This window comes from Numenius arquata, chromosome 2 (assembly GCF_964106895.1).
Source record: "Numenius arquata chromosome 2, bNumArq3.hap1.1, whole genome shotgun sequence".
Taxonomy (NCBI): Eukaryota; Metazoa; Chordata; class Aves; order Charadriiformes; family Scolopacidae; genus Numenius; species Numenius arquata.
Window position 1 is genome coordinate 28,917,885 of NC_133577.1, and position 25,966 is coordinate 28,943,850.

General features: G+C 38.9%; 2 protein-coding genes across 3 annotated transcripts in view; one reads left to right on the plus strand and one right to left on the minus strand.

The window, feature by feature from the left end:
• Positions 1-5,753: 5,753 nt before the first annotated feature.
• Positions 5,754-17,775, minus strand: TFB2M (transcription factor B2, mitochondrial). The gene is made up of 8 exons (XM_074168228.1): positions 17,369-17,775; positions 16,310-16,398; positions 15,238-15,391; positions 14,697-14,845; positions 13,116-13,205; positions 10,480-10,542; positions 9,045-9,196; positions 5,754-7,620 (listed from the first exon to the last, which is right to left on the minus strand). Exons 1-8 carry the CDS (start codon positions 17,691-17,693, stop codon positions 7,434-7,436), a joined length of 1,209 nt encoding a protein of 402 aa, XP_074024329.1. The 5' UTR covers positions 17,694-17,775; the 3' UTR covers positions 5,754-7,433.
• A 50-nt stretch (positions 17,776-17,825) lies between these two features.
• The window catches only part of CNST (consortin, connexin sorting protein), a 58,438-nt gene continuing 50,297 nt past the window's right edge, over positions 17,826-25,966 (plus strand). The window contains exons 1-2 of one of the 2 annotated variants that reach the window (XM_074168659.1): positions 17,826-17,955; positions 19,814-19,909. The gene's annotated coding sequence lies outside the window, so the exon portion shown is untranslated. Of the gene's footprint in view, positions 17,956-18,648; positions 18,799-19,813; positions 19,910-25,966 lie in introns of those variants that run through there. The other variant, XM_074168660.1, reaches the window with a different exon arrangement.

Sequence of the window (25,966 nt, forward strand, 5' to 3'; positions counted from 1 at the left end):
AGTGGCTGATGCATGGAAACGCAGCAAGTCCACTGCATCCTTCAATGTACCACGAAGGGAAAAGCATATTTATTTTGTACCAGCACCCAAGGGTTTGTCAGCAACTTTTCTTCACTGATGCAACATTGAAACCAGCATAGATCTCTGACATAGAGAATCAGATCTCAGCCAGGGGCTTCATTATATGTAAAGCCATTCGTTGCAGATGATGATACACATTTTTCAGTTCATAATCTTGATCAAAATATTAAACAGTTTGGTTCACAAAGGAAGAGATGTGATAATGATTCTGTCAAAAAACATCCTCAAACAGGACATTTTACTTAGGAGCTAGCAGCTGGACACATTCCTAGATCCCAATTCAAAGAAGTATGGCTGGCCCTGGAGCTGCTCAGCACCCAAGCTGTGGCGGTGTGTATCACTGGGAATACACCTCATACACCAACTGCTTTTTGCCAGAGCCATCATTTAAAGGCACCAGATAAATGAGAGCGGGAAAGCAAAACACTTGCACAATTAACTAAGAGCACCACTCTGAAATGGTGATGCGCAAAGCCCGTGAGATGATGAGTGCTTTCCATATGGGTCTATGTAGCTTTCATTCATTTATGAGATTACACACAGGATGCAGGCTAAATGTAATGGACTCGGTCTGTTTCTCCTTATTATGCCTATAGAGGGAGTTAGGGCTTGTGTTTTGGAAAGAAGTGTTGCATTGTCCTGTCAAAGAACACTGAGAGACAGACCTAACAGTCTTGCAAAACAGCTTTTTGTTTCCAAAACATACCCAGTTTTGGTCTCAGTAATGATTATTTCAGTCTGCAGCTGTTTTCATCCAAGTTCCAACAGGGTAATCAGAAATGGTAAATATGCATGTCCAAAATTCTGCTATTGGGAAGAACCAAGGTACATCAAGCCACAGGATTACCACAGAAAAATGTATTTTGACATTCACTTAAGTGCTGCAGGGACATAATTCATTAACAAAAGAACTGACAGCAATCTGGCTGTCAGTTAAATAGTTATGCACATTATGACACGTTTAGTTCTCCCAGCAAATTTTTTAAAAGTGTTCAATTACAGTGATACTGTGACATGCTCAAGAATTATCCTTAACAGTTATTAAAATATTAAACAACTAACTCTGTATTTGGCTTGTATGCTTTACTCCTACACCTATTTAATCTTCTGCATTTCCCTGTCTATGCTGTTTTACTGATTTTCTTAGCAGGCATTGCTCAAAACCTGTAACATAAGCAAACCCAGAAATAACAGCAGTTAATGTCTATCTCTTGGGTGGATAAACTTAAAAGATGAATGGTTAAACAATATACAAAAAGCATGAACTTAAGTCCTACCTATGAACTGCAAAAAGTCCGCTCAGAGGAGCTAATACGAATATACAATACCAGATGTGGCTTTCACTATTTTCTTAGTTTTCCAAGTCAGCTTTTCTCAATCACGTGTCCCACAATGTAACAAAACCTCATAAAGTACAAAAATGTGTCTGAGGGAACGACAGTCATCTGTCACATGCACAAAAAAAAATTCACAACCTTAGAGAGCCCAGCTATTCCAGCAAAACCTGGAGTATGAATGCCTGAAGAAAGGGGTTTTGATCAGCTTGGCATAAGTTGTAGTGAAATAAACCACAGAAGCCCAAGAACAACTTTTGGCTGACATTGCATTTCAATTGATAGAACGTAATTGTAGTAATAGAGACTTTTCTAGTATAGATAAGCTTTTAAACACAGCATAAAAATTTTCATTGATGCGATGTTGGATATTTCAACATCTGTAAGAAGAACCTGGAAAGCTGATTCTGGGTATCAACATCTACAGTTTACAGACCTGTCTGTCTCAGAGGGCCATTCAACACAGTCTTTGAGCAATGGCAATCAACTGAATGCCCAGCTCAGATGTTTCCAGAAACAGTCTGAACTTTCTGAAAAGCATAATGATGTTATGGCTATATACTCCAATAAGTGGTCATTTAGCCATTGATCATACTTAGTTGAATTAATCCCTGTTATTAGTATGGGGTGTTTATACAACCAAGTCATCCACTGACCTAGACAGGTCAGACTTCTGAACAGCTATTTGAAATGCATGACACATTCTGGGCAGAAGCAGCTGTCAGGGCATGTAATGGAGGCACTTGTGTGGCAAATGTCACTTAATTGTGGCTGATGCTGGTGAATTAGTCATACTTCCTGATTGTCAGTAGAGGAGACACGGTAGTGGAAGTTTAGCTCTTCTATCTCAAGACAACATGTTTTACAGCATGAATTCACAGAAAGAGCTGCAGTAATGAGACAATCCAAACAGCTAAACAAATTCTGCTCTTTAGTCATAAATGTGCAATACCCATTCCAACCAACACGGCACAAAACTGAATTTTTTTGGGAGCAAAATGTGGCTCAAAACACACAATGTTATATTTTGAATTAGTACAAAATCTGTGTCACGAATGGCATAGAACAGCTACCAAATAATTAGTTGAAAGCTTGTAAGCACAGACAGATCTTTTATGAACACATAGGAATCTCTTGTCCTGGTCTCTTCACTTCTAATGTTGGTATGCTAGTTAAAAATTGATTCTAGAATGTAAAATTAAAAACAAACCTCACTGCAGAAGCATTTTAAGCACAAATTCATAGTAAATTTCACTCAGTTACATAGTTTTTGCCCATTGATGTTTTACCACAAACTTTACAAAAACTTTCTCCTTTTGTCTTCCCTGCCTCAAACACATTAATTTCCTTCAGATGGCAGAAAAAAGCTTCTGAAGTTAGTCAGTGTGATTTCTTAGCTGAAAGACAAGACCTGGAAGTGTACTTTATATGGAAAAAAAATGCCGAAGCATAATTACACAAAAAATTATCATCTCTCATTTTTACAGTGGCATGAGTCAAACAGTTCTTAAAATTGTTTTCTCCTGCAGACAATTTCTGGCAGGAAGCATTGAATTCTATTAGCAAAGGCTTCCAAAAAACCTACACACGCAGTGTGACATGCCTTTGTTCCCCACTTTTTTTTAAAAATCTGATTTTTCTAATTTAAGCAGTAATGCTACACATGGCCAACTACTCCCATGTCAATTTGTAGACTGGGTGCAGATCTGCGTAAAATCAAGCAAAATCATTGCCAAGTCAAACTGGCTGGAGGCTTCTCAGCTTCAGAATGTGATTCTGTAGCAAAGAAATACAAGTCTTTGCATGTGTCTACTACACTCTGCAGCTGAAAGGAGGGGAACAGCTAGTGGTGATATCAGATGTTTGCAATCACTATAGAAATAAGACCCCATAAGCAAAGAGACAAAGACAAAAAGAATCCTGAAGAAAAACATTAAGAACAGCCATCCTGGAAAAAAAAAAAAACAACCACAACCAAAGAAACAAAAAATTTAAAAAACCCCAAACCTAACTCCTTAAGACACATTCAAACTTATGAATCATTCCAAACTCTGCCCAAATAAAGTTTTACGTAAACAGGTAATGTTGCACGGTTATTTGGTGTCTTACCACTAGGATCAACTACATCAAGTGTTAAAGTCTTGCTTACGTTATGAGTAATTGACTGTTCCATTTGGTGTATCTTAACTACCCTTAATTTCCCTTGGGCTCCATATGCTTGCTGCGTGTTGTGTTCTATCAGCTGGGGACAGCCAGCATGTCTATTTTTAGCAATGACATGTTAAACAGCGTCCACAAGGAAAGACACAATAGCTATTGAGCAAGGATGCAACACGAGTGAATAAACATCTCCCACTGACTTGTTGTCCTTTCTGGAAAAGTTACTTGTTGATTCCATTTTCTCGATGTTTACAGAAGAAAGGTACAGCTTTGCTAATTAAAGGCTTACAAAGCTTAGATTGGAATTTTCAATATACAGCCCCATGGATTGCATTTAGCCTGCCAGAACAATTAATTCAATATGTTTCTCAGGAAGCCTCAGGTTCTTCCTATCACATTCTAAACTATACCACACAATCGGTTGTTTCTCAATTTTTATGTTGATGTTTCTATCAACATTATCATTATTACCTGCAAGGCTAGGCTGTAATTATTAAGGTGTCAAATGCTGAACAATCCTAGTAGCCAGTATATACACATTCCACCTTAACAACCCCTTATCACATCATCTACTGTGTTAATTAGCACAAGGCCACAAACCCTTCTTCTGGATCAAAAGCAAACTACTAACTATAGAATCCAATGGGCATCATAAGGACCAAGTTTCTCTCTGTTTTCATTTGTGTTTGCTATGATTTCAATATAGTTAAGTAGTAAAATTCAGGCAATTGCCATCACAGTCAAGTAATTTTCTTTTACAGGCAAATGGACGGCAGAAATGATGAGGGCCATTACAAGACTTACTTAGCACCTCTGAAGTTACAATCAAGATACAAACTATGATATATTGATGTTTAATACAGCATGCCCAAAGCCATGTTCTTGGTAACTCCTCTAAGAAACAGTATTTGAAGAGTGGAAGCAATACTTAAGAGTTCTACTTGAGAGATGTATCATGTGTGGTTCATGTTTGAGAGGTTCATTAATTAAATCTGTCTTGGGGGAAAAAAAAAAAACACAAAAAACAAACAAGAACAAACCAAAAAACCCAGAGTCTGGAAATAATTGAAAGGAATGTGCTTTACCGTGGACTTTCTCTTAAGTATACTGTATGTATATTGTCACCTTCAACTCATCCAAGATCACAAATTCAAAGAAACAAAAACATTGGAAGAAATAAATCTGCCCCAAAGCTTCCAGCTAATTAATGTAATTTTAAAATTCTATTACTTTATATCTTACATATAAAAAGTTTAATAACACAAAATTATGTAAAAAACAACTGAACTGTGCAAAATTTAAGTGATGGTGCTAATTTCAAAATACTTTTTATTATTTACTGTATCTAGCACAGTAACTTGCAAATTAATGCACTTTCAAAAACAGGAAACTGCTCTCCCACCATGATAGAAAAGTAGTTCCTGTAAACCTTTTGGTCCCAAAGTTAGCATGAAGATCTTCTCTTCTGAAAAAGTCTTTAAAACATTTTAAATTTTGAGTGAATTTGCAGCTTTGTTTTCTCTTTGAATAGTATTTTTGAGAGTTATTAAAATGTAAATATTAACTATATACTGTTGTTCTAGTTGCAAGTTCTGTCTTTGCATTTACATGAATCAAAAATAACCGAAGAGATGTTGGCTCAATTTTCCATCAATATGGCAAAGGCAGATATGCAAAGGAAAGGAATACAAGAAGTACAGGGTTGGTTAAAAAATTCTAACAAAAGTGCATAAGAAGTCTTTACATACAATTTAAAATTTTAGAGAAAGTTTGCATTCAGCATTATCCTACAGAAGCTGTAAACTTGCAACAGCAGGAACTACTAAGTGGACATCAATGGATCCGTGGACCTACTGCAATTTCACTCCCCCGTATTCATTCACGTACACCAGTAATTTTCACTTTTTTCCATCTCTTCTGTCAATACCAAGACCACTTTTATAATGACAGCCATTGTTTTCTTCATTTCACATTTGTGATAGGGGCTAAACATATAGGTTAGACTTAATAGCAGAGTTCTGGTTAGCGCTAAATCTCCTCAAGTCCCCAGTTACACAATATTCCTTCCACTTACAAACTCCTGCGGTTATCTTGGGACTCTCTGCATTGGCTCAGTAAATGCTGTTTTCCAATAGTTTAAAAAAAAATCACAGCAAATAATTTTCTTGTTTTCCAGTTCATGTTTGAAATGTTACCAGCAACACAGTTAAAGAAGTTTATATAGACAGTGGTGGTCTTACATTTTATGCATTGAATACTGCTCCCGGTTTGTTGATATAAGACATCTTGCTGCAACAAGAGCAAGGTATTTGATTCAAGGAGAAAAGAAAAAAAAAAGCAGGCCTAGAGACACTGCATTCTTTTAGACCAGTAGATAGGACAGTTACCATCTATTGAGACTGAAAATAAGTGGATTTGCTTTTGTTGATGCAAGTTTGCCATTCATGGTCAATTTCTAGTGCAAGTTATCTGAAATAGTAAGAAATGTAAACAGAAAGCAAGCCTCAAATCTTCTAGACCTACACCAGAACACCAGTAACACTCTGAGACAGATTGCAAATTAAACCTCAGCTTTTCCAGTAGTTTCATCGCAACAACATTACAAAGGCTTATCAGCAGCTTAAACTGAGAGGCAGAGCCTGGCAGCAGAGGGAGCCGAGGCTGCCTGAAAGCAATTTACCTTCTGCAGCAGGAACTGCAGGAGGAAGACAGAGATGAAGGGTTGTCACATCTATACCTCACACTATGCTAAAGAAATACAATTGTGTGTTGGTCACTGCTCTTCCAAAGCCTGAAAATAGCTCAGACTTTACTAAAAAGGCATTTTATTAACTTGTACTCTGCTAAAAAAGCATCTTTTGGGCCACAGCTCTTCCCAAAGTAGTCAATACAGAACACAGAACCACTACAGCCTGCCAGCACTATCAGACAACAACAGAACAGTCATGTGGTCGGACAGGAAGAGAAACTAGGAACAGGCTGCATTGTGGAGGACTATGGCTAAAAAGATAATTTTAATAGCATATTGTTTTAAAGTAAGGTTTTATGTACACGTAATACACATTAAACAAATACATATTATCAAAGGTTGCAGGTAAGATTGTTTTTCCTAACTCTTTATACACACTATTATTAACACTGAATGTTCTGGTGACTTTTTTTTTAGACTTAAGATAAAGCCTATACAGATATAGGTGTTCGCGTACTGTAAACTAGAACAGGCTGCCCAGTGTTCTTTTCAAAATTTCAAAAGAAAGAATTGTTACAACTTTTTACTCCAGAGATATAACAATCTTAAGTTAAAAAAACCTAAACTCTCAGCTGATGTTTTATCATGCTGTCATTACCTTGTCTTCTATTAACCCACCACTACTGATTTATTAATATTACGTTGTCTTTAGACCGCAAGGTTCTTAGATCAGGAGACAATGTAACAGATTCAGAGGTGGTAAAGACCTATGTATTTTGGGAATCTGTGAAAGGGCATTTAAATCTCTGAGCACTAAAATACAAACCACACAAATAACGATATTTGGTCTAATATTTTTTTAAATGTTGTAAATATACACAGTGTAACAAAAAGTTCCATTTAAGTGGTACATCCGAAAGCAGCAGATCACTAATATGCTCCTGGAAAAGATGCAAAGTTTGTCCATTCTAGATAGGACTGTGACCAAATAACTGTGAATCCGTTACTTTCGTCCTGTGTAGAAGGGCTCTTGTTACTTGCTAAATTTATTTTCCTGTTTGGACAGGAAATTACCTAGCTAACAATAATCCAATTTTATTTAAATCATTTCTTATCAAAGTAATCTTCTAGAAGCAAAGGTGATCTTCCGAAAGACAGCAGCTTTAGATTTATAAGTTTATGTTCCTTATACTTTCCAGGACGTCATCATGGAACCAGGTTTCAGTAAACACACTAGAGTTTTGCAAAGCCTCAAAAAGACGCCTGTAGTCTTCTGGATATAAGTTACGTGCTTCAGCATTTTTTGGAATTTCTAGCTCTCTCAGTAATTTGCCACCATTGTCCAAGCTCCATGAACTGAAACAAACAAACAAATAAAATCATAACAGAGCATTTCTTTCTGTGAAAAATTAAAGAGCAAGAAACTACCTGGAGGTCTATTTCACTCTTTCTCAGCTTCTAGAAGTTAACATCTTCCTACAACACAAGTTATTTTCAATCCATACTGCAAACAGGAAGAAGCCTCTGCTAATGAGACATGTAAATACCAAATAAAGCCCCCAGCAGACATAGACAATACCAAACCACATAAGCCTCCTCATCCGAGGGCGGCTGCCCTCCATCCCTCCTCCGCCCCAACTGCATAAGTCAGTAACAGACATTACAGCATAAAAAGGGGTTATTCTTCAATGCCTGGGAAATTAAAGCCAAGATCAACTCCAAGAAGATGATTCAGTATAGCATGAGTTAGTGTGACTTATACCTCCGAGGTATTTTCTTCTATATATAAATAGATGTATCCACTGTCTCCCCATCTACACCATTGCTATGAAAACTGGATTTCATGCATGTGCATATACATTAACTATTTCCCAGACAAGAAAAGGGTGTATAAATACACAGAAGATGCACATGAGAAGCCTTCAAGGTTAGCTCCACTTCCTGGCCAAAGGATCGAGTGGAGATTAGGTACACCACTGAGCTTTAAGAAAGAAATCCATTAAGGCTCTTTGCACTTGTCTTTGCTAAATGAGTTACTGAAATTTATTAGCTTCCCCCCCTTCTGGAAATTAACTTCCATAAACTACTACCAGGAAATTACAAATACATTCATTATTTTCATTAACAAGTTGAAGTAAATGCTTTCCAAACTGCAAACACTTCCCGTTTATGGGAAATGGAAATCTACTGATCATACAGCGAAATTAATAGCTCCAATGTAATACCAAAAAGAATAATTAAGGGGAGTTGCATAATTGGTAAATAAGTCTAAAGCCAAATTTTTTAATTAGATAACAGAAAGCCATTTGAGGACATCCCCACTCCACCTTCAATAACCTTCAGCTGTTTTCATTAGCATTACTTTGATGTCTGTTATAAACTGAAACTCTTTTTCAGCTTTTAATTTTTATACCTGCAAAACTCTTGGTGACTTTATTATTATGTCTGTAAAGTGAGTGAAAACTTCTTGCGGATACATGACCTCACCTCCACTGGAGTACCAATAATTACTGCACATCTACATTCTAAATGCTTGTCTATCTTCCTGTCAAACCTCAAGTTTTTATCATCTGTGAATACAGGCCAGGAACAGTCCCCAGAATATTGTATTTGTAAATTGCAAAAATGAAATCTTCTATTCTACATGCAGATAATTAATGAAAAAAAAAAACAAACCTGTATTTCAGCTGTAAATAAATACTGCTTTGAGAATATAATTCAACATTTTCCTATATTTCTATGAAGAAAAAACATAAAAACTGTAATTTTTTCTTACTTACTTTAATCTGTCAGTAAGTTTAGACTTGGGCTTAGCAAGACACTGTTTCACCATGAAAATAAAAGTAGCTGAATTTGTGGGCTTCAAGCCTCCTGTAAATAGATTTTGCTGAGGAGTCAGTCGTACCAAACATAAATGGTCATTTGGCAGCCACTGCAAGAAAAACAAAACAAGTCACTGAAAAGTCCTTTTTAAGACAGTGTCTGTCTTTAGCTAAGAGTAAGCGTTTCATCTGTGCCACCAGTAACATTTCTTGAAAAGTTTTAGAAAGCTGAAGTCGCTCAAAATTTTGAAGCTGAGGCTTCAAAATTTTGTTCTAGAGCAAAGATGCTTTACCTCCCCCACCCCCTCCAAAAGGAAAGGAAATAGGAAACAAACCAAACACACATCACATTGGTTTTATTTTTAAGACAGAACTTTCCTAGTTGAAATACATAATACAGGCTCAATGTGAGTTTTCAAGAGATTATATGGCTTATAATATTCCTGTACTATACAAGGTATCAGATAGATCACTTCAACTACCTGCCTTTTGTATATAAAGCTGGAATTATTTGAGTGTAACACTAAGACAATATTGCAACTTGAGAATTTTATGAAATTGGGAAGTAGTGGAGTTTTTAATTGAAATAAATGTACTTCTGTATTGGCAGCAATGAGTATATTGTCCAATAGATCTCACATTTATACTTCTAAGGCAATACATCTTACATAATCCACCTGATATGCCTCTCTACATGGCTTTACAGCATCACACCTAAGTGTGTAAGGCACACCCAATCACTTGCATTCAGTCATAGTCACTTATATTGTACAGTAACATTTCAAACACATTCAATATTCAATATACGTAGCAGTCTTCTGGGGAGAGTAAAATCAAGTATTAAGTACATACGCTTTTATATTATTAGTATTAAATAGAAATATATTATACAAAGAAACATCATTACTTCTCTAGAAGAGAAAAGTAAAGAACTTTACACAGGGTATTTTTCCACTTCTCACTCACACTTTTCAGCAATTAACTAGCACACAGAATCTATAATGGTCCTGTGAATAAACATTTGAATCAAAACCAGCAGTGCTGATTGTGCTATTAGTTGTGATAACAGTTGTTTTGTTCAAGCAGGTAGATGTGACCCTATCAAGTAACTTCATTTCAAAAAGACTTCACCTGTCCACATCCCTTTATGCTGTTTATTCACTGTATTTTTTCCATCACAGACAATAAAGATACTAGTTTATTTGAGTTTCTAAGCTACTAGAAATTCTTTACCCCACTTCCGATGCATCTACATGCTGCCCATAAGTTTTCATTAGAAGAACACTTCTTACAAAATACATGTGTAAATGCTGTTATAAAGTTATTTTAACCTTTAATTAGAAGTGGATTAGCTGCACCTCCAAAAGGAGAAAAGTGCACATAAAAATCTTACCGTGCTTTTTGGTACCGCCAGTCCCCCATTTTTCAAATTAGTTACAAATGATGACCAAGGTTCCTATGGGAGGGAGAAAACATGTTACAGAATTAAAGTGCTTTGATTAGAATAGTGTAGAATAGCATAGAATAGACTATTTCAGATGGAAGGGACCTACAACGATCATCTTGCCCAACTGCCTGACAAATTCAGGGCTGACCAAGTTAAAGCATGTTATTAAGGGCTTTGTCCAAATACCTCTTAAACACTGATGGGCTTGGGGCATCTGCTGCCTCACTAAGAAGCCTGTTCCAGCATTTGACCACCCTTTGGGTAAAGAAATGCTTCCTAACGTCCAGTCTAAACTTCCCCTGGCACAGCTTTGAACCATTCCCACGCATCCTGTCACTGGACACCAGGGAGAAGAGCTGAGCACCTCCCTCTCCACTTCCCCTCCTCAGGAACCTGTAGAGAGCAATGAGGTCACCCCTCAGCCTCCTTTTCTCCAAACTGGACAAGCCCAAAGTCCATAGCTGCTCCTCATAGGACTTTCCTTCCAGCCCTTTCACCAGCTGTATTGCCTTCCTCTGGTCACATTCAAGGACCTTCACATCCTTCTTAAACTGTGGGCCCAGAACTGCCCACAGCATTCAAGGTGAGGCCACATCAATGCTGAATACAGTGTGATAATCACCTCTTTTGACTGGCTGGTTATACCGTGTTTGATGCGCCCCAGGATGTGGTTTGCCCTCTTGGCTGCCAGGACCCACAGGTGACTCATAGTGATCCTGCTGTCAACAAGCACCCCAGATCCCTTTCCATAGGGTTGCTCTTCAGACATTCCTCTCCCAATTTGTACTTTTGCCCAGCATTACTCTGTCCTAGGTGCAGCACCCAGCATTTCAACTTGTTTAATTTCATCCCATTAATCATTGCCCAATGCTCCAATCTATCTAGATCCATCTGCAAGGCATCTTGTCCCTCAAACAAGTCAAAAAACACCTCCCAGTTTGGTATCATCACCAAAATCGCTAATGGTGCATTCCACTCCTGCATCCAGATCGTTGATAAATATATTGAACAGAACCAGCCCTAGAATTGAACCCTGAGGAACACCACTGGTGACCAGTTGCCAGGCAGATGTAGCCCCATTCTCTCCAACCCTTTGAGCTCTGCTCTTCAGCCAGTTCTTCACCCACTGCACCGTGAACCTGCTCATCCCACAGCTAGACAACTTGTCCAGAAGGATAATGTGAGGGACAGTATCAAAGCCTTAATAAAATCCAGAAAAATTACATACACCACCTTCTCTTCATCCACTAGGATGACACGGTGACCCTATCATAGGACATCAAATTAGTTAAATACAACTTTCACTCTGTGAGCCGGTGTTGACTGTGCCCGATAACTGCATCAATTCTTTAAATGCCTTTCAACAGTACCCAGTATAATCTTCTCCACAATTTTTCCAGGAACTGAGGTTAGACTAACAGGTCTGTAGTTTTCTGGGTCTTTCCTCAAACTCTTTTCGTAGATTGGAATAACGCTGGCTCGCTTCCAGTCAGCAGAGACCTCCCCAGACTCCCAAGATCTTTGGTAGATGATCAAGAGGGGTCCTGCCATAACATCCACTAGCTCCTTCAGTACTCCAGGATGAATCCCATCAGGCTTCATCGACTGGTGAACATTCAGCTGATACAGCTGGTCCCTTACAATTTCAGTATCCACAAACGGAAAGTCACTGTTCCCACACTGGTGGTCCTCTCACTCAGAGGACCAGGCAGATGAAGGTCTATCAGTATTATTAAAGACTGACGCAAAAAACACATTGAATGTCTCCACTTTCTCTTCATTGCTATTAGTCAGATGACCATCTTCCACAAGTATCATCTTATTCTTCAACTCCTTAATATTTACCTTAATATATACCTTGTGATATAAGGTATTTAGAAGACAACAGGTAGTGAAACTTTAAATTTTAGATTAGCAAAACATTTAAACTTTGAAGGTAGGTTCCTAGAAAAACAGAGCACAAAGATAAATCTAAAAAGCATAAAGTAAGTGAAAGTTGATGGCCATGTGCTCTTGTGGAGGTGGGGAAACAACATAAAAATTTTTTTAAAACTAAACCATAGCATATTTGACAAGGTAAGATAGTTATTGACTCGCAGGAGAAGCAGGCCTGCTTGGAACATAAAGGCACTAAGACTCAAAAAAATATTTCTACTGAACGCAGCTCAGGAAGTCAAAAGCATACATGATGGCCAAATACAGAGGACGTAACAGAGCAGACTGTGATAGTTTGGAAGAGCAGTCTTTTAGTCTCACACAAACCTGAGCAAGATGGAAAAGACTTATCTGTTGTGCAAACATCTCTTACCTACCAGCTTCTGAGAATAAATGTTTTTGAGTACACTGTCTTGTAATGAAAATACTGACATCATAGTTAATGATGATGATGCTTAACTAAAAGTGTTTTACACAAAACATGATGACTGTTCCAGGTTTTTACGTCCAAAAGTTTTCAATAGTTCTCCAACTAATTTAAATGTCAAATTAGCTTCCAATTAGTTTACAACAATGAAACACAAAAACCCTTTTCTACAAATGTGTCCATAGCATTAGAGACGATGTCAGCTGGTCCAAAAACTTACCATGTGCAGTAGCTGAATTTCACATCCTACTTGCCAAAGTACAGTAAGTGCTTGGTAAGCCCTTGCTTCCCTAGGCGTTGCTGTTAGTACCTAATAAAATGGCAGAGAAAGAACTTTTTTATTGCAAAAACTAAGATTGCTTCTTTATCTAAGCAAAATTCGTATATATAAAACAAGTGGTTAGAAATTCACAGTTAAGTCCACAATTCCAAGGTAAAGTTAAATACATACATTGTGCTATTTTAGTACATCTTGTCAGAACACATGATTAGAAGACATTATGGCAGCCTCAGTATTTCATCACAGCAGTTATTTGGATAACAGAACTGTGTAGGAATTTCCAGCTAATACTTTCTGGCCCCTTTTAAGGCAGAGAAGTTTCACACAGAAAAGAAACAGGGATCATATTTTGTATAAAAAGCATAACATGGACAGAGTAATCAGCTCGCACTGATAAGATAATAGTCCCAGTAAGACACAGAAGCAGAGTAAGCCAAACATCAGGTGACCTCACTGAACATTAAGCAGCATGCACAGTCATCGTCCTGAGCAGTATTACAGCTCTTAGGGCAAGAAAAAAAGAGAAACTTGTGTCTGTTCTCCAACAGGACAAAGAAAGATGTAAATTGCAGCAGGGAAATTTAACTTCTTATAATAGATTTAGAAAGCCTCGTCATAGGATTGACAAAAAAAAAAAAAAAGAGGAAGTTCCAATTGCTTTTATTAGGTACACAACTTTCATTTAACAGGTTTCACAATAAAAACAGAAAACTTAATAAAAAACCCAGTGACTGCATTAAATGAATAGGCTGCCCCCTATTTGCTCAAAAATTTGGCAATTAAAAACATACCATTTAAGTGGATATTTCAGTGGTGACCAACCTGTCATTTTGCAAAAGAATATACTTAAGACTTCTAAGGCTTCTAATTTTTTTCAGTAAGGTGTTAGGCACAGCACAGGTTGTGTAAGCACAACTGGAAGTCTTTGCTTACTTCAGGTAATTAAAGGTTTGTGGCTCTGTACAAACCTCACAGTTTCACAGAAAGAAAAGTTACCCTTGAACTACAAGTACAGTTCTAGAGGTTTGGGACAGCATAAATTAGGAACACAAAACCCAGAAAGCTGCTCTGCACCTTAGCGTACAGCACTTTAATATTTTACCTCAGTTTTTTTCAGTACTGCATACAAAAATGGCTCAAGAGGACAAGCGCAACTCACTGTGCAGTTTTGAATTCAGTCTTCATTGACTATTACCTACAACTAGTAAACAACTTTGTTGCAAAAGCAAGTTACAGAATTTAAGCACCTCACAAGTTACAATGGAAAACAGCTAGTCTGCTGCTGCTGCATATCCTTCTCAAGGACCGGCCTTCACTTTTGTAAGATTTGTGGTTATGTGACAATAGAATGTTTCTTGACAGTGCTATTACTGCATAGAGGACAAGCAGAAAACAAACAAGGCTTAATTTCTGGCAGATAAAGAAATTCACTAACAAAAACATTAACTATACAATATAAATGTTCTGTGTTCTGTGACGCACTACTTTTTCTTTACTACTTGTAAAATATCTTACACATACCTTGTACTCTTTTTCACTTATAAAGATGTTGAGTTCTACTCTTCCAAATCTGTATATGGAATTGCATTCATACAGGGCAAAAAGAAGCCTCCAAAGTGTGTTTCTTTCCTTTTTTTGTGGCAAGATTCCAAAAATTTTCACAGGTACATCTGTTTCAATAGTGTGTAAAAGTATCTTTAAAATTTTGCAATATGTACATTAATGCTCATGTCTAAACTACAAACAATTAAGAAAGTCTGTCAGCTCATGTTGTTCAAGAATGAACACAATACAAGCTTTAGTCAAAGCTAAGCCCAGTTTGCATTAGACTAAACCTTTAATACAAACAAACAGCTGAGACTGCATATTGCCACAAGGGTTTTTTGAAACTATCAAGAACCTAAATAAAGCCGAAATGTAGGAAATAATATCCATGATATTATATATATAATAATATTAATAATATATATTAAATAGAACCTATACCTCAAGCAAAGATTTTGTCAAACTACCTATGCACCCTTCAAACATATCTGTAACATGTGTGATCATATACATATACCTGCCCTCCAAGGCACTGCTGCTACACCCATGGTTTCAAAAAGTTTGTCAGAACACATAGCAGGTGGTTTCAACGTTCCAGTCACCAAAGGATCCAGTCGGAAGAAGTCACCGTAAATTACCTTTAATTGTCCATCCAGGCTATTCTCTAGGGACTGAATAAAATTAGTTCCAGTTGAAGAAATCTGGATGCAATAACCTGTCTTGCAAAACACCCAACCCAAACAAACAAAATATTCAAGCGCTACCTAAAATTGTTACCCAGTCAACAAAAGTCAAATCTCAGAGCTGCCTCTTAGAGCTGACAAAAAGAATTTTTTCCTTCATTGTGGCATTTTGACATTTCTGTGCTGCTCAACTGACACTTTAAAACACGTTCTTAAATTAGCAAGATGTTCTGCAAAGTTTTGCAAAAAAGGCTACACTCAACTAAACAAACCACTGCATTTAATGATTTACAAGTAGAATTCTTCATATATGCAGAGAGAATGCCATGTATACACATTTTAAGTCAGGTGAGAATCTTTGGTTCCAAACCTCTACTTAACAGCATTGTAACACAATCCTTCCAGTGCAACTTCTGCAGCTGTGTCAGACCACCTTTGAAATCATGCAAAGCCAAGGTGAACAGGAGAAGACAACACATGCGTCTTAATATTATCAGTCAATTGCAGGACAATACATTAAATAATACCAGGAGATAATCAGAAAAACCACGACTATTTTTACAGATTTCTGGAAGTTACATACAGACATCTTGCTAAAATATACACAACTACAATGACTTTGATTAGCATTAGCCTCAAATTTATGCATGAAAATATTCATAGGAAGACTATGAACTTGAATTCCTGCATACATAAAATCCCAAATCAATTGATTACGAAATAGCTTGTTGCTCAATGTGCAAGGTAAAACCAAACAATACTTACTATCATTAAGCATTATTTCAGATGTTACAAGTAACAATCACTGGCTAATTCCTTTTTGATCCAACTACACAATTATAAGCTGATTTCTTATTTTCTCTTTAATTAAGTTTTAGAAATGTGCTACCAAATCAAAAGTTGTACCTGTAAGTTTGGAAGAAAAGCTGAGTTACTTTCTAGAGCTACCACTCTAACACCTGCATTGAGCAGAGTTCGGGTCAAGATTCCAGGACCTGAAGTGGAAAAATAAATAATAAAAAAAAATTTTTTAAAGTTCTGGTTTTTTTCTAAGTGATTTCCTGTAGTGATTTTCCCAACACAACACTTGGTACATACCACCTTCAACAGGAGATCACTTATGCTTGTTTAAACACACTTAAAACAAGAGTTAGAAAAATGATTTACATGCAGCCTGCCTGAGATTGCTCAGTGAATTACACTAAGCACAACATTATGATTAGATACCCAGGAACATTAGATAAAATGTTTCAAATATTTCTACTACTTTTTCTTCTGCCAACTGAAACAAACTTTGAAACCTTACCCATATTATCTCTACAGGTAAAATACCCTCTGCAGAAATATAAAAAAAAAAACCCAACAAAACATTAAGTAACTGCAGAGTAATGGCCCTCAGTCTTAGGCATGCTTTTACTAACAAAGATAAAGCCTACAAAACCAAAAATACCATCTGGACAGAAAGGTGCATCTCTACTTACTTTATAGCAAAGTTTTAATACCAGTGATGGCACAAGCCTCCAGACTTGAGCACTCACTCATTCCTCCCAAAGCTCTGTATAAAAGGTCCGACCCCCCGCCGCCCACCCCCAGCGTCCCGCAGCGCCGTGACACCCAGCCAGCCCTGCCCCTCGCTAGCGTGCGCCCCGGGAGTAGCCCCTAGTACGGATCCCATCTCGGCGGGCCCAGGCAGCGCCGTCACCCAACGGAGCCGCCACCCCTGCCTGAACCCCCGGGAGAGGAAGGGCCCTGTCCTCTTCCCTCGGCACCACCATCTCCCCGCGGGCCCCGGAGAGCAGGGCCTGGCGCCCGTTACCGCCGGTGGCGAGGGCGGCAGCTCACGCTGACCCGGCAAGGTCACCGGGGCGCGCCGAGCAGCGCCGCGTCCCAGCAGGCCCGGGAACGGCGAAGTCCCAGAGGGGCCCAGGGCGGGCAGAGGACGGCAGAAGTCCCGGGGCGGCTTACCGGGCGCGCACTCGAGCAGGACAGGCTGGGGGCCGGGGCGGGCTCCGTCCTGCAGGCAGCGCTGCACGGTGCGGGCCAGCTGCGGGCTGGCGATGAAACGACGGAGCGGCACGCCGGTTCGCTGCACCTGCTGCACCAGCCGTTCCGCCTCCGCCGCCTCTGGCACCCGCAGGCCCGGGCTCGGCCACTGTCCCACCGCCCGCCTCGCCGTCGCCCAGCAGGGCGGCAGCCCGCATAGCAGCGGCCGCAGCCCCGCCGCCAGAGCCGCCGCCAGGAAGCGACGGCAGCAATCCGCAGCGCCCGGCGGGGCCCGGCCCGCAAGCATCACCGCGCCGCCGCCACCGGCCCCACGCTGGCGAGCACCGGGTGCGCGATCGCCGCGGCAACGGGAAGCGTCACTTCCGCCTTTCCCCGGCCTCTCTAGCGCTCTTCCGCTCTATCGTCGGAGGTCTCTCGTCCCGCCGTCCTCTGTATGGTGCCAGCCCTCCACGGCTGGGAGCCTGCGGCGGCGCGGCGGGACCCTTCCCCTCACCTCTACGCTATGCCAGCTGGCGGGGCCCGGCCGCCTGAGCCGCAGCGGAGCTGAGGTGAGCTGACAGGGGCTGATTAGCAGGAGGAAGACGAGGGAAAGGGGAGATGTTTCCCCCGGTGCCGCGCGCCGCTGCCGCCTTCCGCTCGCACCGGCCGCGACCGGGGGGCTATAGGGGAGAGTGAGGACCGCCGGGCGGGCGGCGGGAGGGTGCCTTAAGGTGAGACGGCGGGGACGGCACCTTCCCGCCGCGAGGCGGGCGGGCGAGTGAGGGCGGGCGGCGGTGGAACGGCGGCGGCGCGCGGCGGCGGGGAGGCCGGTACCGGCCGGGCTGAGCTCGCTGCCCGCCTCAGCCGGGTGGCAGGTGCCGGGGCTGCGGCTCCTTCACCCGGAGCGGTGCCCCTGAAGCAAACCGGGGGGAGGGGGAGACGGTGCGGCGGCGATGTGCCGTTCGAGGAGGAGCGGGGGGGGACGGCGGCGAGGAAGGCGCTGGCGGGCGCCGGTGGAGCGATGCCTGCTCGGTTTTGTTGATGGAAGTCCCAGGAGCTACGTATTTAGTTTGAGGTTTGCCTGGGTGTTCGACGGGCGTCTTTGATCTCCGCGTCTGGAGCTAAATAGTCACTCCGGGACTCGGTTCTTTGTGTGGCCCCGCCGCCCTCGGCAGGTGCGGGATCCTGCTCCGGCAGATCTGCGACATCAGTCCCTGTGTCGCTTTCTTTCTGCCCGACACCGTCTTGCAATTACGTTTTAGGTAAAACCAGTAATTCAATAGTAGCGACTTTGAACAATTTCCCTAATGCCTTAACGAGAAATGACTTTAGGACCGTCTTCCAAACGTATTCAAGTTCTGCGAAATGAGTTCATCCTTCAGGGATACTGTGCTAAAACCTGTCGGGGGCAGGTGAGTAGCCGCGGTGGGATGGAGCCCGGGGGAAGGGGGGAGAATTCTCCCAGACGTGTTTCCCTGCCCAGTTTGTGCAGAAGACAAGAGTGATCTGGTGATCACAGAGTGGACCGGTCTGCAAATTAACAGCTCAAAAGTAGACTACGTGGTTTTATGCAAATTGCTTAATTTCTTATATCTTGCTTCGCTGTCTGTAAAGTGAGAAATTAACTTGTGCCTACTTACTCAACAAAGTAATTTTGTTTGACGTATCTCTATTAAACAGAACTTGGGACAGAAAATTGTGGGTTTGCTATTCTCTGTTTGGTGGATCTGCATGTGGCATGAAGAGGGGCTGCGCTGAATTTATGGAAGATTGCAGATGCCTTGTTGAATGCAGCAGTTCTACATATCTGCAATTTATTTTTAAATACTCTGCTCTTTTACACTGAGTTCTGTGATAGTCTTCCCTGTGCCTTAAGGGAAATGGACAGACTGTTCAGCTGAATGATGGGATAGACCTCAATCCATTTTTAAGCTGGACGCTTTACATTTTTAATAGCTTTTTTCTTCTCTTACTAATTAGTCTGATAATTCAGTAATTCATAGGACCTTTAGAACATTGAGCAGAACTTGGTTTTCTTAGAGCAAGTGTTTAGTAATGGCCCAATTCAGCATTCCTTTTAAAAGTTTATTGATGGCTACAGCCACAGAAAAGTTAGGTATAGTTACTATATTATCCTGTTGTATTCCATACATTTTAAGGTTAATTAAAGAATTTTGGAATTTTTTGTTGCCAGTCAGAGCACTCAGGAGTGCTAGGGTCATCTTTGAATGGGTTGTTCAGAGTAATTGAGATTATTCAGAGGAGTGTTTGCTAAGTAAAGCCAAAATACTTTGACATGCTTCATACACTAGAAATGCTACACCTTTTCTCCATATTTTTATTTACTTCAGCTTAGCACTTGGCTACATTGAACCACAGATCTCTATAGGATCAATTTATGATTTTACTTTCCCTCCCCCCACCTAGAACTGCCAGATACATACTGAATCTTGCATGCATAAACGAGTACCTCCTTCTGACCTGGTCACATCCTTGAGGAACTGTTGAAGCCTTAGGAAAATGGTAAGTTTTGTACATTTTTTTATTAAGGAATTATAATGCAGAAAGTTGTTTAATACATTAAAGCGTACCCCAAGGACATTTGAACAGTATTTTTAAGTTAATGGCTGATTGTGGCGTATATTTTTCTAGTTTTATTTAGCTATTGCCACATGCAAACATTTGAATTTGCAGTCTTACCTCATAGTCTTTGTAATTTAAGTACATTGTTGGGTGCTCTGAAATTATCGTTTCCTCCTAATGATTATTTTTGGAAATAAATCGGAGAAGAAATCAAAAGGGTTACCTGTTTGATTGGATTCCAGCCTATGCTTGAAATAAAAGAGCTCATTAGTTGTATGGGTCAAAAAGATCTGTAAATAGATATTTTTCTTCTTAATGGTTCTAAATGTCTTTTGCATTTACTTTTATTTAGTTTCATTTAAAGTTTATTTTTAAGTCAATATTAAAGCATTAGTATTTTAGTATTATTTTGTATTATTTATATTTTATTTTTTATTTATTTTTTATTTATTTACTATTTTAGTATTTTTGTATTATTTGTACTTAGCCTGAGTAAATATTGACAAGCATTTCTAAGTAAGGGAGGAAAAATTGCAGTAGTACATATATTTTGATCTCCGTTTTTCAAACTCTTATGCCCATTCAGTAGAATTCTCATGTTGCACAAAAAACCCCCAAGAGTTATGTGAATGAAAATTTGCAGGATCATAATTTTTCTTGCCCTGGTAGTGACACTTATCAATAGTCTCCTATTTGGCTCAGAATAAAGATTAAGTTTGTTGGCATGTAATTGTTTCAGAAACTTTATCTTTTTATTTTATTCACCATATCCCATTTTATCACTGTAAAATTTAATCTTAAGATTTACTCTTAATATTGATTATTCTGTTTTGTTGTGTGTTTTTTTTAATTATGCATAGATGGAAAGGCTTACCTGTTATGCAATTATCGTTTTTACTTATTGTATTTGACATACTTCAGTAATCTTGTTGTAATACTTTGGAAAGTAACCAAGGAAAATAGTAGGAGTGGTAAGTCAGAAGTGCTGTAAACACTGTGCACTGAGGAAAATAGTCTCTAGGAAGAATTGTTTTTTTAAAAATCAATCAGAGCAGTAGCCTCATTCTTTTGTGCTACTCCCTTGGCAACACTGTCCCCCACTCCAAGCCCTTGCATGCACAAAGGAAACATCCCAAGGACTGAAGCAGCATTTAATCCTATGCCACAATCTGGTTTGAGGTCCAGTAAGTTTGCAGCCTGTGGGTTGTACTGGACATCTCCCTTCTAAGTGAAAATTGGTCTTTTTAATGAGGTCAGCAATTTTGTATTTAGAGTCACAATGCTCTGTAAACCTTAACTTACTGCTTTTCTATGTGAAATTTGTTGACAATGAAAAATGGCTTCACACTTGCATTTGAGAGGTGGGGTGGAGTTATTTTGCTGTTTGGCCAAGCTATTAGTAGTAAGGGAAATAAGAATCCAAGGTTCATTGGAAGCCTGCCTGCTCCATATGACAGTGTAACTTCTAGTCTAGTGCTGAAAACCTGATTAATAGGGAATTACTGTCCATTAAAAGTGGGCTTGATCAGTTGTAGAGATCACTGGAGAGTGAGTGCTCAGGTACCAATTAAATGAAACTATCAAGTTAGTTCTCCTTTGATACCATTTCTGAGTACTAGATGTATGGTCATGTATGTTAATATAAGCTTATGTGAAAAAAAAAAAAGTTATGTTAAACCACTCTTTTCTTTTGCTATTTTTATGTTGTAATAACATGGTGTTTAATAGGAAGGCATTTTCACACCAGGTGCAGATTGACTTTGCAGCCTTAGAAACACTGCAGCAAAGTTCACAGCTGACAAAAGAGCCATTCAGCACGAAAATAAACATTTTTAAATGAGCTGATGCCTCAAATTCCATCCCTACTAACAGTGTCCATAGCTAGTAAGTGTCCGTGTCTTATTTTCCCTTATTGACACTAAGCAGCAATATTTTTGACATTTTCACTGGAGAGGCAAAGAGTTCTGTAGTGGGAAGACTGTTGCATAAGCTGAGTATTGTAAGGCATTTTGGCAGGGGTACAAACTTTCTCACTCTGTGCTATATCTGTTCTGTGTATACAAAGAAACTCAGTCCCTAGGGCTATCAATCTGGCATCTTTCATCAGCACTAAATTTACTGCAAATATTTTTTGGTGTGTATACAAAAAAAGTGCCATTAAACCTTTGCGGACAGGAGTAAAAACATTCAAGTAGGTGCATCTTCTGTTTACTTCTCTCAGAATTCCTCCTCATTGAATTCTAATAAGCACGTTCTGCTGACTCTCAAATTTACTCAGCCTGTGGTTTTGTATATGTCTTGTCATAAGTATTTTGAACACTTGGGCAATGTTATCTTGCTTAAGAGCTCATCACGCTAAAGATTTTTTTACTCTTTTTTCCAGTTATTTATCTACTTACTGCTTAACTGGGATATCTTTGAAAATGTGTTGCTAACTTGTAAGGAAAGTGTAGAGGAGAAACAATATTCTATAATTTTATTTCTATATTCTATTTCTATAGAAATATATTCTATATTTCTCTAATATTTCTATAGAGAAATTTTGGTGTGCTGCATGCTTGCTTTTTAGGAACAGAGTTCCTTAGGAGTGTGAAGTGTTTTCTGCTGTTGTTCCAATACACTGCTCCATCTGTTCAAATTGAATTACTAACATGTGGCCTTATAACGTGAGCTTTAACCCTGCTTTTCCCCGTCCATGGAATTAATTTAATTTTTTTGTTTTATTTTGTTTGGAAAAATAATATTACTCTTCAGGACAAATAAAGATTAACTCAAAATAACTTTAGGATTTAAAAAACCCACCCAAACTAATTCTGGTATTTGTTTTATCTTTGTAATATGAGCACGTTAGACTTTTAGGTTTACTTGAGGAATACGTCACTGAAATAATATGGAATTTTGTAGTGTACATTCCGGAGGTTCTTTCCCAATGGTTAAAACTTAAAATTTTGTGTGCTATTAGCCTCAAAGTGAGGGCATGATGATCTTATCACTTTAGACCAACATTTCAGCTGGACCTGCATCACAGTTCAGGTGGCATTCATTCTGTTGTTATAGTGTTACAGTTAACTAATGGCAAAAGAAACAATTTGGGCCACATCTCTCCTGAAACTTAGAAGTTTTTAAGTTGTTCAGTAATATTTTGGCGTCTTCCTTTATTCATGTCTTTTATAAAATGACATTCATGGTGCAGAGCTTACACGTTTGATCCCAGAAAGATTTTATGACAGCTGGCATATAAAATTACCCTTTATCCAATGTGATTTTGGTAGCTGCTTAGTTTCTTATCTCGTTTTCCCTTTTACTCATGGAAAACTATTGAAGTCTACTATGTTAGCACTGAAATATGACATCATTAGTACAAGGAGAAATAGTAAGCACTTAATGTCTCTATAGGCTGTAAATCTCCTGTCTTGGTATCATTTAAACTATCTTGGTTTGGATTTTGAGTGAAATTATTTTTTACCCTCTTACAGTACTGATGCCAAATTTTATTAGTGTTTGCAATATTTGGGATTTTCTAATGAAAAGATGCGTTTTTTTAAATGCGACTACTGCTTCAAGTGACCTTGACAGTAAGAGTTTTCTGGAAAAATTGAACTAAAACAAATTAGATCTCTGTTTACAGGCTCAGGTATTACAAACTTACATTCAAATTCTAATAGAAAAACTGATAACTGTACTTCAGAAAGCCTCTCTAAGATCTATTAATCAAAAGTATGTGTAAATTATTAGCGACAGCTCATATAGCTGGCATCTATTTACACAATTAAAGCTGAGATGAATTACCTTAGTAACTTCCTGTTGGAAAGGGGAGAGTTGTGACAGCACTCAAGGCTAAATTCACCACTGTGTTTAAGTGGTCACAGCTTCATTAACTTCAATCAATTTACACCAGTGATTAATTTTGGGGGGATTGTGATTCATCTAACATAGACCTCTTCTGTTTTATATGTGATTGAGTTATCACTCATGCATTTAAGGGCAAAAAAACTTGACCAGATTTAATTTTTTTACCTCTCTACAATCCTTGTATGGTCCCCTTTACCAAAATATCTATTTCACAGTCTTTTTAATGTATTCAACTTTGTTACATCCCTGTGAAATAAGGCAGTATTTTGTCATTACATCATGTTTAATACATTTCTTAACAATTTGACCAACTTCATGGAGGACGTTCAGAGCAAAGAAAGGGTTTGATCTCAGTCATTTGTATCTGGTACTAAATAATGTAAAAACTAGACCATCCTTCCCTTCTGAAATGTGAAACCAACTGATGTAACATTTTGGTAGAGCTGGTGGATATTCTAATTTTCTAATGATTACAATTATTAAAGCTGTAACAACTATCTCTGTTCCTGATTAACCTGCTTGGAGCTGCAGGTTTGATAACAAAGGACAATACTTGCAGACAATAATTGTCTTAAATTTTATGGACAGATTTCTGTTCTATTTGTGGTTGCTTCTGGCCTTGATATGGTTTAGGATCTAATGCAATATTTTGACCATGCTGATTTTCTTTGGATTGATAAGACCTATAAAACTTGATCATCCCTCATGTATAAATTACGGAATTCAATCTCACTATGAAATTCAGCTGTCAAAGTCTTGAACACTCTTGTTTCTTCAGATGGGCAATTTTAATATAATTGTCTTGTCCTTCTTGCTGCTCCATTTCAAGGGACTGTATTCTGTCACTTTGGCCTTCTCATATATGTTGACAGTTGTTACCTGGGGTTGTGGGGGATTTTAGATCATTGTGAGTTTTTTTAGCTACCTCTTATGAGGTGGTAGGATGTATCAGCTTTCTCGGGTCTCTCAGGTCCTGGTAAAGATTGAGCTGAGCTGATTAGTTCTATTAAAAATTCTCTGTACTGATTTGCAGGACTTTTTATATTATTTTTTTTTTAAACCTGTAATAAAAAAGTACCCATCCTAGAAAAGGTGCATAAATTTGTCTAGTAGGAAGGTTTTAATTTTTGTTTTACTTTGTAATCAAACTTGTGCACATGTTCTGAAGTGTAGCAACAATCTCTGGGAGTTGTTCAATTAGAAGGAAAATGTAAAAATCAAACATGGCAAATCACTTCTCATAAGACTTAAAAGGAGATTCATACACATCCCAAGGCAGGACCAGTTAGGTTATTCCTGACCAATGTTTGTCTAGACTGTTTATAAAAGTGCTGCAGTGATGGGAATTCTCCATACTCCTGAAACAGTCTATTCTGCTGCCTTTCTATCCCTACCTGAGATATTCTGGTGTTTTGCTGCAGACAAGAACAGAAGATGAACATATCAAATGGTAAGGTACCCTTTTATTCTTAGCCCATTGAGTGAAATTTGTCCTAGTGAAGCTTGAAACCCAAAACTTTTCAGACATTTGGGGGACTGATCATTGTGTATTTTGAGTGCTGAAGAAGAGCTTGTGTGAAATTTTTGTCTGAACTGTTGTGTGTTCTAATAAAAGATACTATTTGTTCCCAGACAAACCTCCTGTATTTGATTGCCGACTGAAACATATTTCTATAGAAATGTTAAATGTGGAAGAGTAGATTATGCTTAGCAGTATATGCTTATCATTATTTATTAAAGCTGTGAATAAGCAGTATGTCTAGGAAGCTTAGGAGTTGAAAATAGCATGCGGAACTTCCTCTCAAAACCTCACTATTCCTGCTGTTTATAGATGTAAAGATCATTGTGTCTTAAAATGCCACTGCCACTTGAGAAACATCACTTCAATGTCAGAAAGTGCTAAACCACCAAAATCGTCATGCTCAGACATTTTTGTAAATTCAGTGAAATTAGGTAAGCCACTCCTGCATTTGAACGCTTCTTGGAGAACCGCACACTTAACGTGTTTGAAGAGATAGACCTCCAAAATCACTTACCTGAACCAGAAGCAGAAAACACGTATAAAGATATTTTTACCCCTAGTACATTATTTCAAAGCTGAACATAGGGCAAACTGAACAGTCAGGAGGATGTTAATGAGATTCT